This window comes from Drosophila sulfurigaster, chromosome X (assembly GCF_023558435.1).
Source record: "Drosophila sulfurigaster albostrigata strain 15112-1811.04 chromosome X, ASM2355843v2, whole genome shotgun sequence".
Classification (NCBI taxonomy): Eukaryota; Metazoa; Arthropoda; class Insecta; order Diptera; family Drosophilidae; genus Drosophila; species Drosophila sulfurigaster.
Genome location: NC_084885.1, coordinates 28,958,791 through 28,976,464, shown reverse-complemented (window position 1 = coordinate 28,976,464; position 17,674 = coordinate 28,958,791). Strand labels below are relative to the sequence as shown.

Here is a 17,674-nt window from a genome sequence, read left to right as displayed (position 1 = left end):
ACCCAACACTGGATCGATTGTCAGCGGTTGATTGGAGCCCGGCGTTTGTGGCGACTCCGCGTAGCTCGGGCTCTGGACGGATGCGGTATAATTGCAGTTCCATCGATTCACGGCAAACTGATGTCCCGCCGTCACCGTGACCACCGAGGGCAGCGACAGCTGCGGATACGTGTTCGCCGAGATGTGGATGACCGGCGAGTTCTGATAGAACTTAAGCATCTGGCACAGATCCTCGGGCATTGCGCTGAACATCATCGGCGACAGATGCATCGCCGAGCTGCGCGGCGGATGCGGCTCCATCAACAGTTGGCTTGGTGTTTGGCCAAAGTTACGGATTTGATTTTCGACCGCTTCGCGCATCACCGGATCCAAGACACCGTCGAGATCGACGCTGCCCTCGTAGGTGAGGTAATAGAACACGTTGGTGGCCCTAATGGCTTCGGGACCGCGCTGCTTGTAACCGAATATCAGATCGATCCACTGATGCAGCTGGCAGCTGACAAACTCCGATTCGAGTGCCATGCGATTGATGCGCACAAATTCCTCCGGACTTTTCGCCCACGGCGGCAGCTCAATGTCATCAACGAGAGCGCCATCCTCGCGATGTCCCAACCGATAGCCGGACGCATTGTAGAACATCTCGGGCAGGAAATACCATTCGGGTATCAGTTCCTTCACATCGGACGTGTCGCGCTGGCAATTCTTCCAGCTCAGCGAGACGGAGGAGAACAGCCGATCCGGATAATCGAATTTGCCGCCCTGCAGGGCCAGGAACATGGTCGTAAACGGTTCGACGCGCACCAACCAGTTGAGGGTGAAGGCCGCCGTCGAATAGTGTGTGCCATAGTGGAATGGTGGTATGGTATCGCTGTCCCAGCTCTCGTAGCGTTCCTCGAAGTAAGCGCGCCTCGACGGATTGAGTGCACCAATCGGTTTCGAGAGATCGCGATAGTTTGACGGCAGACTGAGGTCCAGGTCCTTCGAGTCGTAGTTGGTCAGCACCCAGGGGAAGATGGGATACTGATTCAGATCGTTGTAGGTCCGACCGGCGATCGTGTTGAGGAACATCAAGTACTCGAAATTGGAGATTTCGCGACGCTGCCACTTCTGGGTCATGTTCGAGTTGCGCATCAGCTGACGAGGGGACATCATCGAGGCGCGACGCGTCTGCGGTATGCCGTACTTGATGCCGACGCCGACGCGAGGCAGCGCCTTGATCACCTTCTTCACCGTATGCTGATCGGGGAAGGCGAACAGTATCGAGGTGCGGCTGGCCAAGAAGATCTCGAGGGCCACGTTCTGCAGCAGATAGCGACGCGAGAAGATCGCACGCACCTCGGAGAAATACCATTTGCCGTGTAAATGATCGCAATACTTCAGCACCTCGGCATCGATCTTATGGAACTCCGGGTGATCCTCATCGACCTCAAAGAACATCTCGGTGCTCGTTATCGACACAGTGCCCGGCGCCACAAGTCCAGGCGCTATCAGACGCGCCTTGGTGCTGATGTTGACGGGTCCCGTTAGATCCAGATCCAATTCTCGATCCTCGATGAGGAGCTCGGCATCGTCGAGCAGCTCGCTGTTGTGCTGCGACGAGGGATGAGCGCGCGACACAGCGATCTGAGTGTGGAACTCATCACGAGTCTGTAGAATGGCGTCCTCGGGTCCCCCGTTCTCCAGGGCCGCCTTCAACGTGGCCTGGGGATGCGAAGATCCCCGGGGATTCTGCACCATGCGCTTGCGCCGACGAGCATCGTCCTCCCACGCATCCAGCTTCCAGTAGGTGCTCTTGTGCAGCGCCAACTGCGAACCCATTACCGAGCCATTACTATTTCCATTTCCATTTCCAGTACTGCCATTGGCCTCGCCCCAAGCCCCATGGCGATTGCACATTATATTCCTGACCTTCTCCAGCAACCGGCTGGCAATCACATTATCCCTACGCCTTGCCGCAGTGATCAGGTGATCGCACATGCGCTCCTCCTCACGGCGCTCGAGCAACGTTTGGGCGCACTGTGACTCAAAGTCAGCGTGCTTGAGCACATCGTCGGCCCGCATGCGATTCAGTATGAATTCCGCCTCGTTGGCCACGCGCACAATGTGATCCTTCATCGCATGCGAGAGCAGACGTCCCTCGTTGATCAGCTCGATGAAGGCGAGACCCGCATGCTTCTGCAGACTGTTCTGCCACTCCTGGGAGCACAACAACATCACCAGCTCGACCACCGAGTGCGAGTTCTTGAACGTCGTCAGACCCTTGCCCTCCATCAGCAGCTCCTGGCCATGCGAACCGACGAGCGTCTTCGAGAGGAACGGCGCAAAGTCGACCATGATTTCACGCAACAGCGGACAGACGGGACCGAGGGCAATCTCCAGCTTTTGGGTGAGACTCGCCTCACGCGACGGCGTCGTCAGCGGCAGCTGGGCAACGAGAGCTGGCGGCTTCATTGGCAGCTCGTCGGGTCGACTGCGCTGCTGTTGTCCGCCAGCGACACCGACACCAACACCAACGGCACCGCTGCTGCCATTGCCGGCTGCATTGTTGCCAGGCATATTACCACCGCCACCGCCACCGCCGCTCACATTGCCAGCTGACACGGCGGCGCCATAGCCATCGGGCACACGCACCACCGAGATCTCCGAGTCGGGTTTATCGCCCCGCTCCGATCCTCCCATCATTCCCATACCCGGACCTTGCTGTTGTTGCTGTTGTTGCTGCTGCTGTTGCTGGCCATGTTGCTGATGGACATCGTGTTTGTTGGCTGCATTGCTGCCATCGACAAGTCCCACAACGAGTCCGGCACTTGCGGCCGCCTGCACAGCGGCGTCTTCGTTCAGGTTCACATCCGTCCAGCTCTCGTCGTTGGAGTTGCTCGGTTTGTGCTCGTCGGCGAGAATGTCGCTGGATGACTCCACCTCGACCACTTCGTTCTCCGTTGAGTTCATGTTCAAGGAGCCCACATCCGAGTCGACGCTCTGCACGTTCACGTTCGCCCAATATAAATATGAAAACGGGGGATGCACAGAATACAAAAAAGAAACGAGGTCAACAAAGAGCACGCATAAATTAGACAACACACACAAAGAACAAAAAGAAGCAGAAAACAGAAACGAAAACGAAAACTAAAACACATTACGATGGCCACAAGAGAGAATGTGATGTTGACCGACAACAAAACAAAATAAAAAAAAATTGGAAGCAGAATTCTCCTAGACAAAATACCCTTGCTGAAAGTTCAACTGAATTGCTGTGAGGTTCGTTAGGATTATAAAAGTGAATGCGAAGCAACATTCAACTTGTGTAGTTCATACATTTTTAGGTAAACTTTTTGAATCGGACACATGCAAAGTTTTTATTTATATCATCTACCGATCTCTATGAGTTTCATAGACTTTGCTTCAACAGTAACTCTATGTAAATTTTGTATTTTCTCTAAATTAAGTTATTAATTTGAAGAATTCACTTCCCTTCAAAGTGTACGAATCAATTCTTAAGTATGATCTTTAAATATGAATATGGTTCATTAAGTAGACAAATATGTGGAACATTAGATTGCTAAATCATAGAATACAACTTTCGACAAGAAAGTTTCTAACCAAGTTTTTTTAAATTAACTAAATTTGCGATTATATTGCAAATTATTATACAACAAATTATTCTATACGCACTTTTATGAGAAGTATTAGTGAAATTAAGTTCTCTTATAAATTCTTCTAAGACTTCATTAAAATAAAGTGAAGTCACTAAATAAAAATAATAATAAATGAAATAGATTTGATTCCCTATTTAACATGTTTTGCACTTGTGTCACATTGAAAAGTATAAAACAGTTTTTCAATAAAGAAACACAAATTGTTTTCATAGGAATTACTTGGCAATCAATTTGTATTTTTTATTGAAAATTAGTTTTGTATTATAAGGAAATATATATTGATTACTAAGTAGTAAGTAGTAAGTAATCAATTTATATTTCTATAGCATATTACTGAGTAATCAATTTATATTTCTTTATTATAATGTGATTTTAGTGCAACTCATTATAAAGAGAAAATCAAAACTTTAATAAAGAAACACAAAATGATTACCAATTAATTACTAAGTAATCAATTTGTTGTTATAGATACTATATACTAACAGCAAGGGTATTTAGACTTCGGCTAGCCGAAGATGATTCTTAGTAAGATTTTTTGGATTGTTTGTTCTTGCTGGTTTTTGTTTTTGTGGCTTTTATCGATGGCCTTTCGAGTGCGTTATACATCAACTTGTGCGTTGCGGGTGCGGGTGCGGGTGCGGTGTGGTGAGGGGGGCGTGGTAGGTCAATGTGATATGTGCACTATGTGTGTGTGTGTGTGTGTTTGAGTGTGTTGTGTCACTGTTTGTGTGTATGGCGTATCATTTTCGCATTAATTATGCACATTGAACAATAAATCAAAATTTCTAGCTCGACGCTCGTCCTTTCCCACCCCAAACTCCCCTCCCCACATGTGTATGTGTATGTGTGTGTGTGTGTGTGTGTCGACACATGCATTTGTCAACGCCACGCACAAAATGTTATCTTCAGATCTACGCATCTATGTTTGTGTTTGTGTGTTGTTTGTATGTGCTGAAAGGACTTTCAATCTCCTGCTTCCCCGACTTCCCCTGCTGAGCGTGATTTGCATAAAAGGCAGACGAACGTTGAACCGTTCAATGGCTAGCTGAACCGACCCTCTCCCTCTCCCTCCCCTTACCCTTCCCCTTCCCCTTCCCCATCCCTTTCCCCACGAGTTGCTATCGCAATCGAATGGCAAAACTTGCCATGGTCGAGAGCTGAGCTCATCTGAAAGGCATTAGGCCAAATGTTCAAAATGTTGCCAAGAGCGGGGGAAGGGGGAAAGGACAGCAAAGTGGAGAGAGTGGAGAGTGGAGAGCGGAGAGATTGTGTGGCAAACGGGTCGTATGACAAATTTTGTTAAGCGTTTGACAAATGTCAACTGTCAAATACAACAAAATGTCAGCTGTTTAGGTGTCAACGCAGCTCGCACTTTGAGTGTTTGTGTGTGTGTGTGTGTGTAGGTGTGTGAGTGTGTATGTGATTGTGCATGTGTGTGTGTGTCTAGTTGAGTGTGTGTGACAGCTGTTGCGCTTATGCAGATGCTGCATAAACCGAAATCAATTGCAAAGTTCACACAACTCAAATTTCAGTTTCACAGACAGTTGCAGCTGTTAAGTGTGTGTGTGTGTGTGAGACTTATATGTGTGTGTGTGATATTTATGCGTGTGTGTGTGTGCGTCTGCCTGTGCGGCATATATTAATAATGCAAGAGCAGTTCATTAAGCAACTAAGGATGCGAACTGTTCAACGTCATTCTTCTCCACATGTTTGTCTTCTCCTCTCTCTCTCTCTCTCTTCTACTCCCTTTCTCGCTGTCTGTCTCTTTCTACAGTTTGTTGCCACTAATTGCTTAACATACACAAATGCATTAGCGCACATTAATCACAGCACACACACACACATGCAGACAAATCAAATGTCGCACGCATTTGAAATCTAATGCTAAATCAACTTCTTGTGATTTGTGTGCATTGATTTAAATAAATCAAATATCGATATCGATTGTAAAATGCCAAGCTGTTAAATATTTCAAATGCAATTTTGAATGCAATAAATTCACTCTTAAAAAGTGAGCTCAAATTTCTATCGAATAAGAAATTTCAAAATTCGAATTTTAATACTGAATTCCAAAAGATCAAATATGTGACTAATGATTAGTTTAACATTTAACAATGTTAAACAAAGAAATGTTGCATTAAGTATACGCATCGTATGTCGCACTTTGTTTAGTTTTTAATGCAAAGTCAAAGACAACGTATTTATGTAATGCATAGTTAACAAAGAAATTCATTTCCCTACACAATACACCTACACCTTTGATTGTTCTCTCCCATATTTACTCAGCATTTCTTTCTTTTGCGAAATGTAATTTTAATTGCAACTCATTTGGGACACATGTCGCAATTGATTCCAATGAATGATTCATTGAATTTGCATTGATTGCATTAATGTTCAAAATGCGTTTGATTACTTGATGATGATGATGATCTTTCGTTTCATATTTCAATCGAATTAAAAATCAACACAACATATGCATAACACATTCACATTTACAATGGACGACAATCGTAGTTGACAATTCACAATTTGTAAACAAAACGTGTTCTCAATGACTACGCTAATTAGCTTGGACAGACACAACACACACATCCACACCCACACCCACACACACACACACACACGCACATATATTCAATTGTCAACAGTGTAAATGAGTTATCATATGATTATCGCTATTATTATACTCGTAACCTTGCAGAGCGCAGGCGACTAATCAACTGTGGCATTAGTTATGCAACTCTAAATTGGTGTATTCAATTGGAACAATTGGAGAAAGCTGCAGTCGAGTGTGCTCGACTGTGAGGTACCCGCTATCCATTTGCAATGAAACCAAAACATTGCAAAATATACTTAAATATACCGAATGTTCTACTTGGTATATCGATATACTTTCACGTTATACTCTATATATACCCTCCACACATGCTTTACTTTTGCAATGAAACCAACGCAACATTAAAACATTGCAAAATATACTTAAATATACTAAAATATACCAAATATTATATTTGGTATATCGATATACTTTCACGTTCAAAATATACCCTACACACGCTTTGCTTTTGCAATGAAACAAAAACATTGCGGGATTTAAATACGGAAAAATACTCAAAATATACCGGATGATATAATTGATAAATTGATATATTTTATATGTTCAAAATATACCACATACCCGCTAGAAATTTGCAATGAAATCAAAATATCATGGTATTAAAATACTGAAAAATACTAAAAAAAAAAAAATACCGAATTCGTTAATTTCTATGTTATATACCCACTATACCTTAGGAATGAAAGCAAAACTTTGCGGTATTAAAATACTAAATGAAATACTGAAATAGACCGAATGCTGTAAATGGTATATCAATAAACTTTATGTTCAAAATATATGCTACAGCCGTATTAAAACCTTTTTTGGAATAATCACAACAATTTTTATCTGATCGCAACTAAATTTTGAAGAATCATAAAGAATGTGGTTATTATTGCATGACTACAAATCATGATTTTTGGCGTCGGAAGTGGGCGTGGCAAATATATAATATAAAAGATAATAGCTGAATCCATTATCTAATCTCTGAGATCTAGACAGACAGACAAGCGGACAAATTTCTGCTTCCTTAGACTATTTTATGAAAATCTTTCTCTATGCTTCTTGTTGAAGATATTTAAAAGCTTGTTTCTAATGCTGATATTTCGCTTGTCTCTGCTAGGGTATTGAAAAGTTGGTCATACCCGTCTTAACACAATGTTCAACTCTTTAAGTATTCTTCTATTCTATTCGATTATATTCGATTATATTCGATTCTATTCGATACTATTCGATTCTATTCGATTATATTCGATTCTATTCGATTCTATTCGATTCTATTCGATTATATTCGATTCTATTCGATTCTATTCGATTCTATTCGATTCTATTCGATTCTATTCGATTCTATTCGATTTTATTAGATTCTATTCGATTCTATTCGATTCTATTCGATTCTATTCGATTCTATTCGATTCTATTCCATTCGATTCAATTCTATTCGATTCTATTCGATTGTATTCGATTCTATTCTATTCGATTCTATTCTATTATATTCGATTCTATTCTATTCGATTCTATTCTATTATATTCGATTCGATTCGATTCTATTCGATTCTATTCGATTCTATTCGATTATATTCGATTCGATTCTATTCGATTCGATTCTATTCGATTCGATTCTATTCTATTCTATTCTTGTTCTTTCACTATTATTGGAGAGTGAAGAGTGTGGAGAGTTGTTCAAATGTAACGCTTTTTTCTATCGTTGAAGTCTCCCTTCACCTTCCCTTTTTCTTTCACTGTTGTAGAGTGTGTAGAGTTGTTCAAATGTAACGCTTTTTTCTATCGTTGAAGTCTCCCTTCACCTTAAACTCTGCAAAGGGTATTTCTCTGTTGCTTAAACCCGGTTTGGAAGATGTCTTAACACAATGTTGAACGCTTTAAGTATGCTTTACTCTATGCTTTTTCGTTCACTGTTGGAGAGTGTGGAGAGTTGTTCAAATGTAACGCTTTTCTCTATCGTTGAAGTCTCCCTTCACCTTAAACTCTGCAAAGGGTATTTCGTAGTTGTTCATACCCAGTTTGGATGGTGTCTTAACTTAATGTGCGTGGCTAATACGAATATTGTGAGTGAGTGAGTGAGTGCAACAATTAGTTTAGGCGTGATGTGAGTGAGTGTTTCTTGTGGTTGTTTTTGTTTTTGTTGTTGTTGTTGTGATTGGTAGCGGTACAAAAAAGTTGTTTGTTCTTCTTGCTGTACTTGTTCATCAAATTACTGTTGCGTGTGTGTAGGTGTAGGTGTGTGTGTGTGTTTGTGTGTGTGTGTGTGTATGTAGGGTGTTCGGTATTTGCCGAAATTGTTTTTGTTTTTTTTACCTTTGGCAACTTGAGTGGGACCATTGGCTTTGGTGGTGACAATGGTTGTTGTTGAATTTTGATAGTATCTTTGCTTGTTGTTGTTGTTGTTGATTTTACAGTTGTTGTCGCTGTTGCAGTTGTAGTAGTTGTTGTTGTTGTTGTTACTGTTGTAGTCTTAGTGTTGTTGTTGTTGTTGTTGTTGTTATGAGCCTGATTGATTTGCATTGTTTTAGTGTTTCATTCAGAATACATGCAAATGAATACATTCATATTCACACACTCGCTCATTCACATCAAGTTGACTTTCGACTTAAACGTTAGTTAGTAATCATTTCAAATGTATTATATATATATATTATATATTTGATGGGTGTTGAGGTTGGTCTCAGCTACTCGGTAAAGTGACATTCGAAATTTCGTCATGCAAAGTGCTCGAAACTTTAACCTCCCCTTCACCTCTTCACCTCTTCACCTTCGCCCCTGCACCAGCACTCGAGAGTTTAGCTACAACTTCATCTTCTTCGTCTTCGTCTTCTTCTCTATCACTCACTCATTCATGCGCTCTCTTTCACACACACTTAACACCTGGCACTCACCTTAATGGATGGTGGACCACTCGAGTGGGAATCGTTGTCCGCCAACACGGAGGGATTGTTCTCATCGACAACGATAATCTCATAATCACTATCCTGGATTTGACGGCCGCCTGTATTCGAAAAAGAATCACAATTAGTATTGGGGGTCAACAAGGGGTTAAGCGCAAATGCAACTGTTTCAACAACTCTCTTACAATACAATTAAATATCTGCTGAATAAGTAGAAATATGTATAATAATTAAAGAACGTACATATCAATTTTAAGAATATAATATATTTTAAATAATTTCACTCGCTTTTACAAAGCGGTGCACACGATAAAAAATCAAGTAACAAAATCAAAATGGGAAATTAGAGGAGAAAAAGTCGGAACAACAATTCAGAAAGAAAGCCAAATTTGCTATAGAAACAAAGAAGAAGAAGAGTAGAGATTCAGACACAAACACACAAAATCTGTAGATGAGAACGCGTTTTAAACATTTCGAAATTCATTTTAAATTTATGTTGCACTTAAATTCAAGTTTTCGGCAGCAGTTACTTTCAACATCGCTTAACTAGACTTTTCTATGCGATTTTAGTTATATAGGGTCTTATTTGCTTTGGCTACCAGTCTGGTATATTTTGTGGTATATTTGGTATATTGATATAGTACATCATTCAAAATATACCATATAGTCATACAATACCATTTTTGAATGCAGTATGACTATATGGTATATTTTGAATGATGTACTATATCAATATACCAAATATACTATATTTAAAATATAGTACTATATCAATATACCAAATACAGTAAGCTTTGAATGAAGTACATTATATCAATATACCAAATACAGTATATTTTATATAACATATAACAAATATGGTATATTTTAAATGAATGCACATAATAATATACCAAATATGGCATATTTAAAATACAGTACTATATCAATATACCAAATTTGAATGAAATACTGTAATAATATACCAAATATGGTATATTTAAAATACATTACTATATAAATATACCAAATTTAAATGAAATGCTATATTAATATACCAAATATGGTATATTTGAAATACATTACTATATAAATATACCAAATATAGTATCTTTTGAATGAAGTACATTATATAATTATACCAAATACAGTATATTTTATATGTAGTACTATATCCATAGAAGGAATATGGTATATTTTAAATGAAGCCACACATCAATATACCAAATATGGTACATTTTGAAGCACTTTATCAATATACTAAAAAATAGCCTTAGATTCATTTTTAGTATGTTTTTGTATATTCATTTGGTATATTTTAAGAATAATACTGTACTGTTTTGCTTTTACTCCTCACTCTTCTATTAAGTTCATTTATTTTGTATTTATGACACAATTTGAGCTCTTAATTCTATTCTATAATTTATATAAATTTTCTATCTTTCTATTTGTAATTTTTCTGTGCAACATTTAATTGAATTCTATAATTTTAATTAAGCTGCGAAATGATGTCACTAGAATTATCTTTAAGAAGCACAAACAACAAAATAAGTTCAACTTAATATTTTGTATTTAAAGTTGGGTCATTTTCAATGTTGTTTGACATTTGAATAAAGTATGAAAATTGGTTGTGAATAAATTTGAAATGGATGTTTGCACATTCTACTTCTTCGTAGTTGTTTTGTTTTTGAGAGATTATTTTGGCCAACAGCTGGAACTGGGCAAAAAGAGAAGCACACAGAGATAAAGATAGAGAGAGAGGGAAAGGGTGTGAAAATTGTTTGACTTTTGCATTAATTAGTCAAATGGCTTTGACTGCATGTAGACGAGAGCTCAAGAGTTTAAATTTACATATCTAAGCACCTAAAACACACGCAGAGAGAAAGAGGCGCACACACGCAGCAAGGACACAAAAAGTTGACCAGAAAGAGACAAAGAGACAAAGAGAGAGAGAGAGAGAGAGAACTCTACACAATTTGCGTTTGCTTTGCTTTGCTTTGCGCTTTGCGTTTCTATCTTGCCATCTTTCCATCGTTTTTTTTTTTCTTGTGCTTCTTTTATTTTTTGGCATGTAGAATGTAAAATCTAATCTCAAACATTCTGGCAGCCTCTCTCTTTCTGTCTCGTGCACTAATCTGCTGTTTTCATTGTGCACACACACACACACACACACGCAGCGCAGCATCAGAGCATGTTAAAATTTGAATAACCAAGCTCATGTCCAATTTCTCTTGTGCACCAACTGGTTTTAGTAATTTTGTAATTTGTAAAGCTTTTGCGGCTTGTCTTCTCCTTTTACTCTCCCTTCTCTGCTTCTCTTCTCTCTTTCACTCCCTCACACACACACACACACACACACATAGTACAAGTGCCATACAATGTGCTTAATACGCTCTCACATAATTAAGGCTACAAAAGCATCTCTCGCATTCACATTGTACTCACACAGCACTCACACAACACTCAAACACTCACACACTCATACACTCGGAACACACTCATAGTTGTATTCGCTGCGCTTGTATATCTCATTTATAATGATTCAGCGCTGCTTCATTAGCCAATTGCAAGCATGTTTCTCTTGCGAAGGAGCTCGATTGTCGTTCGTTTTTCTGTTTTTCTGTTTTCTGTTTCCTTTTTTTTTTTGTTCTGTGTGTGGTTTTAAAGGCTATTAAGCTTGTTTTACAGTTGATTATCGTTTTAATTGATATTTATGGCTTTTACTTGTATGCACTCGCCTCGCCTCGCCTCGCTTTGCCCCGCCTCTTCTACCTTCGCCCATAAGTATGCTACACTTTTTTTTCGGCTCGCTCTTTTACTTCATTCGCCTACTGTCTCCGAGTGTGTGTGTGTGTGTTTCATTTCATTTTTTCTTTTTTTAATTTGTAATAATTTCCCAGTGTGGCCGTTTTTCATGCGCAGTCACGCCTGCAGAGAGAGAGTGAGAAGGGGAGGGGAAAGCGGCCGCAAATTACTTTTTGTACTCGTAGAACATTGAAAGCGTGTTATCGGCTTTTACAGCTGTACCAACTGCTCTTCCCCCTCTTCCCATCCCCCTTAACACTCCTCACTTCCCTTTCAGCATTTGGCAAATAAATTATGTCGTGTTGTTTTTGCTGCTTCATTTTCTTTTTTGCTTGCGACTAATTTACATTTTTGTCGCTGCCATTAATTTCGTAATGGAAACTTTTTCTCTGTGTGTGTGTGTGTGTACCTGTGTGTGTGTGTGTGTGTGTTTGCGAATTTTAAACTGCAGGCAAGTTGCTTTTATTTCCCATTTCTCTTTAGTTTGTTGAATTTTCGCATTATTTTCATTTTTCATAGCCATGTGAAATTAACGAATTAGATTTTGCGACAGGAGGCAAAGTCTATGTGTGTGTGTGTGTGTGTTGAGCAAATGAAGATAAATGAAATGAAATTTATGCTGACAGCACATGAAAATGACGAGTAAAAGCCTCCACGTGTTGCCCCCACACCACTTTTTGCCCCTCTTTCACTCTTCCCTTTCCTACACTCGACTGTGAAGCTGTCAAAAATGTGACTCGTCATTGTGGCTGCACTCAGTCTATGTGTGTGTGTGTGTGCGTGTGTATACGTGTGTATGTGTGTGTGTGTGTGTGTGTGTGATGTATACGTTTGTGTGCGCTTCTAGTTACAAAGATAGATTGCAGTTTTTAAAAGCATAAATGGATAACATTTTCCCACATGACCTCACAAAACAAACACACAAACAAAAAATTGTTGGCTCGGCTTCGCTAGTTTCACTCTCTCACACACTCACACATACACTCTCACACGCACACCCGGCGTATACACAATATTTCGTCGTATTTAGTTTGCCTTCTTATTTCTGTTTTGTTTTGCTGTCAATTGCAAATTAGCAAACGTCGCTCTTCAAATCAATTCAAATCAAATCAAAAACGTATTCACTGCAAATATTACACACAAAAATATCTGCGCACATCGCAACTGAAAAAACATAAATCAATTTGAACAGCAAACTGCAAATAGACGAATGTGCAATACACTAACAAAAAAAAAGGTGTGTATATTAAGTGGCTGAAAAATACTCGATTTCTGAAAATTTCTGTAGTCAATTCATTTGATGATATATCAATTATTAAAGCCTCAGGCGAGAGAGACAGAGAGAGAGAGAGAGTGTATAAAAAACTGCATCAAAAGGCCAATCAGAAGGCATTATTTTATAACATGTTTGATAACAACAACAAATACCGAGCTGCAAATCAAATAATTGCTGATTGGCTTTTGGGGGCATCAATTGCGTAACGAGCAAGCGCAATCAAATGCGAAAAACTAAACAATATCTAACAGTAAAAAAATAAAGAGAATGAAAATTGAAAATGAAAAAAATGAGAACAAGGCAAAATAAATTAACAAATGTGCATTGTGTGCAACAAAATGTTTTGCAAATAATATTTGTATATATATCGTGAATATGAAGTAGAAAACGCAGCTAACAAATACTGTAGTAATGCACATTCAATGCCCCCAAGCTCCCTGTTAAAACACTGTGCAACAAAATGCAAATATTTTCCCCCCATTTGTGGAGTTTACAGCGAAAACAACACGAATTTCTAGCAGCAATTTAGGAATGTTTATGTTTACACTGATCACATATTTGTTTCGGTTTTTTATACCAACTACCAACACAAAAGGCAAAAACGAGTCTAAGTTGGTATATTTTGCACTCTATGGTATATACATATATATGAAATTTAGTACAATATCAATATACCAAGTATGGTATATTTTACTGCAAACGAGTCTTAGTTGCTGTGGCTGATAATCTGGAATATATTTTGTACTTTTTTGGTATACAATACAGTATATAGTATACATACATATATGGTATATGTATATGTATAAGAAATTTAGCACAATATAGATATACCAAGAATAGGCTTCGGTATATTTTAATGCAAACGGTTCTAAGTTGGCATATTTTGTACGGTATGGTATATACATACATATATATATATAATTTAGTACAATCTATTTGGTATATTTTAAACTCTATGGTATATATATGAAATTTAGTATACTATCAATATTCCAAGTATGGTATATTTAACTGTAAACGGGCCTTAGTTGCTGTGGCTGATAATCTGGAATATTTTGTACTCAGTGGTATACAATACAGTATATATATACAATACGGTATACATAACATATGTACATACATATATGTGGTATATAGTATATAAGAAATTTAGCATAATAAAGATATACCAAGAATAGGCTGTGGTATATTTTTTTTACTGCAAACGGGTCTTAGTTTCCCGTCTAGTATATCTAGTATATTTTGAACTCTATGGTATATGTTTATATTGTATATAAGAAATTTAGTACAATATATATACCAAATAATGTATACATTTAAGAATTTATATGGTATGTTTTGGTATTTTCTGGACAATCTGGTATATTTTGTGCCTTATTGTATATATGATATATATGAAATTTTATACGGAATAGAGAGATATACTAAGTGTATGCCTCAGTATATTTTCGGTATAATTTCGGTATATTTTTAGAAACCATTTCAAGCGTACTCGACTATAGCTATAACACATTGGAATTTAAATTGTTTGTGTCAACCCAAAGTACATAGAAGCGAAAGAACTGTTTTAAGAGCTCAAACCCAAACTTGGCTGCAGAGTGTAATTACCATGAGTAATTTACCGCAGCGCATTACAATCGATTTGCGATTACGCTAATGGGATTGATAATAATAGTTTTGGAAACGCATCGATTCATTCCCGATTTGGGTTCTATTTTTGCTGGGGTATTATATGCAGATTTATGCCAACTGATTGCATTTGCATTGATTTGGATTGGATTGGCTTTTTTTGCATTTTATTTATTTATTTATTTTTTTTGAAATCATTAAATAACAATTAAGCCGAAAAGAAAGCAATTGAAATGGTAGTTTTATATTGATGGAGCCATAATTAAAAATATATTAAAAAAGAAGGAGGAAAAACAAGACGGGGAAATGAAAAGCGAAATGAAAAGCGAAACGAAAATATCGAAATAAAATAATTGACGAGTGCGCGAAATTATGCCAATTTACACTGAGAAGCAATTGCCGGCAATTGTTTTTATTTATATAAATATGTACATATGTGCATAGGGCATTGATGGATCAGCACACACACATACACTTTTATACACACACACGCACACAGAGAGAGAGAGAGAGAGAGAGAGAGAGAGAGAGAGGGACAGCAAGTTAGGCAAATTAAAAGCGCATTAGCTTATAAAGAAGAGAGCGGCAAAGATAGACAGAAAGCTAGAGACAGAGAGAGAGAGAGAGAGAGAGAGAGATAAAGTGAGAGGCAGAGAGAAAGAGAGAGCAGCTAAACACAGAGAGAAAAGAGAGAGAGAGAGAGAGAGAGGAGTTGGAGGCAACTACAGCTAAAGCTAAGGACAACATTTGTTCTATTCTTATTTGGTTGGAATGAAATGAGCAGAAAACCAAGCGAAACGCAATGGAATGAAACACAATAGATAAGTATATGTAATGCAACGCAACGCAACGGAAATGAAACATTAACGGAAACGCAAACGGAAACGGAAACGCAAACGGAAAGAGTGAGCAAACATTACTACTTAAGAAAGAGAGTATGAGATTAAAGACTAAAGTTCAAGTTAAAGTTAAATATATATACAATAAGAGTTAAATACTTGTAAAAAAGAGAGAGAGAGAGAGAGATTGATAGATAGATAGATACACAGAAAGAGATATAGTAGATAAAGAGAGAGCACGTGAGCTAAACTACACTACACACTCAATACGAGCGATACCTGTTCCGGGGCCAGCATTGCGTCCATTGTAGCGATAATTGTTATTGATGGCATTCGTTTTATACGCGGCGCCTCCATCGTGCAATCCAACGCCCACATTGGGCATGCCCATGGCCATGCCCATATTCATGGCCAGGCAACCTCCGCCTCCGCTTACGCCTCCGCTTACGCCACCGCCACCGCCTCCAGCTCCGCCAGCGGCAGCAGCAGCAGCAGCCGCAGCAGCCGCTGCTTGTGTTGCCGCCGTTGCGTTCGCTGTGGCTGCTGCCGCGTGTCCATTGCGTAAGTTGCGCATGTTGTTGTTGCTGCCATTGACATTGCTGTTGTTGCTGTTGTTGCTGGTGTTGCTGCTGGTAATGATGTTGCCATTGTTGTTGCTGCCATTGCTGCTGGCATGACCATTAAGCAGGCTACCAACACCACCAACAGCAGCAGCAGCTGCAGCAGCATGATGATGTTGCTGCTGCTCCTGGCCAAGACCATTCTGTGGCTGCTGCTGTTGTTGTTGCTGTTGCTGTTGCTGCTGTTCACCGTTCAGTGCCATGCTGCGCATGTAGCCCGCATGTGGATGCTGATGATGATAGCCAGCAGCAGTGTTGCTGCCATTCTCATAGTGGCTATGCTTGCCATTGTGCAACTGTTGCTGCTGCTGCTGCTGTTGCTGCTGTTGCTGATGTCCGTTGATTAGCGCATAGTGCGGCTGATGTGGATGATAGTGTTGCTGCTGCTGCTGCTGCTGCTGTTGATGCTTGTGCAGCTGTTGCTGACGCTGTAGTGTTGCTGTTGATGGCAACTGTTGCTGACTCTGCGAGGCGAGCGACGACAGCGATGAGCTCGAAGCTGGCTGCGATGTGGCTGTCGAGCTGGCCGACGAACTTGTCGAGTGTGTGCCCATTGGTGGCGGTGGTGAAATGTTGCCACCCAGCTGTTGCTGTTGCTGCTGTTGTTGCTGCTGCTGCTGTGCGTTGACATGTTGCTGATGCTGATGCTGATAGTAGGCAGCAGCCATATGATGATGACTGTGATTGTGTTGCTGCTGCTGTTGCTGCTGCTGCTGCTGATGTTGTTGCTGTTGCTGCTGATAGTAGTGTTGCTGCTGTTGTTGTTGCTGCTGTTGCTGCTGCTGTTGCATGGAGGCGGCGGCAACGTGATTCTGATGCGATTCGGGCAGAAATTGCGGATAGACGTGATGCGACCATTGTGGGAACAAAGGACGCGCACTGGCGGCATCTATTTTTTTTTGATTTTTTTTTCGATTGCATTTCGTGTTTTGCATTGTTTTGTCCATCGAGTCGATCGGTATACATATATGTATATATATTTACACACACAAATATAGTAGTTATATATATATATGGGGATATATATGTTGTTGTTGTGGGGAGAGACGTGGTGAGGTTGTTTTTTTTTAATTTTTTTAAGTTTTAGTTGGTGAGACGTGGCGAGCATTTTTGATAACGTTTAATATTTTGTTGTTGTTGGTATTTTAGTTACATAAGTTTTGTTTGGTATTTTTTTAGTTGGTTTTTAGTTTTGATTTTTGGTATTTTTTGTACAATAAATCCGAAAAAGCAGCGTGAAATGAAATCAATTAGAAAACGGAACGAAGAAAAGAAACACGAAAGAACTGAATAGTATCTCCACAACAAGATGGACAAGATGAATGTTCTTCTTTTTTTTTTTGGTTTACTTACAAGCTAATGATAAAG

The 17,674-nt window shown here is 39.5% G+C and overlaps 1 protein-coding gene across 3 annotated transcripts in view; it reads right to left on the bottom strand.

Annotated features, from left to right (window-relative positions):
* The window catches only part of LOC133847371 (neurobeachin), a 111,095-nt gene that overhangs the window by 5,674 nt on the left and 87,747 nt on the right, over positions 1 to 17,674 (bottom strand). For 2 of the 3 annotated variants that reach the window (XM_062282359.1, XM_062282360.1), the window contains 2 exons: positions 9,150 to 9,259; positions 3 to 2,979 (listed from right to left, as the gene is read on the bottom strand). In XM_062282359.1, coding sequence (XP_062138343.1) covers positions 3 to 2,979; positions 9,150 to 9,259 — 3,087 coding nt within the window. Of the gene's footprint in view, positions 1 to 2; positions 2,980 to 8,571; positions 8,764 to 9,149; positions 9,260 to 15,965; positions 17,196 to 17,674 lie in introns of all 3 variants that reach the window. The other variant, XM_062282358.1, reaches the window with a different exon arrangement.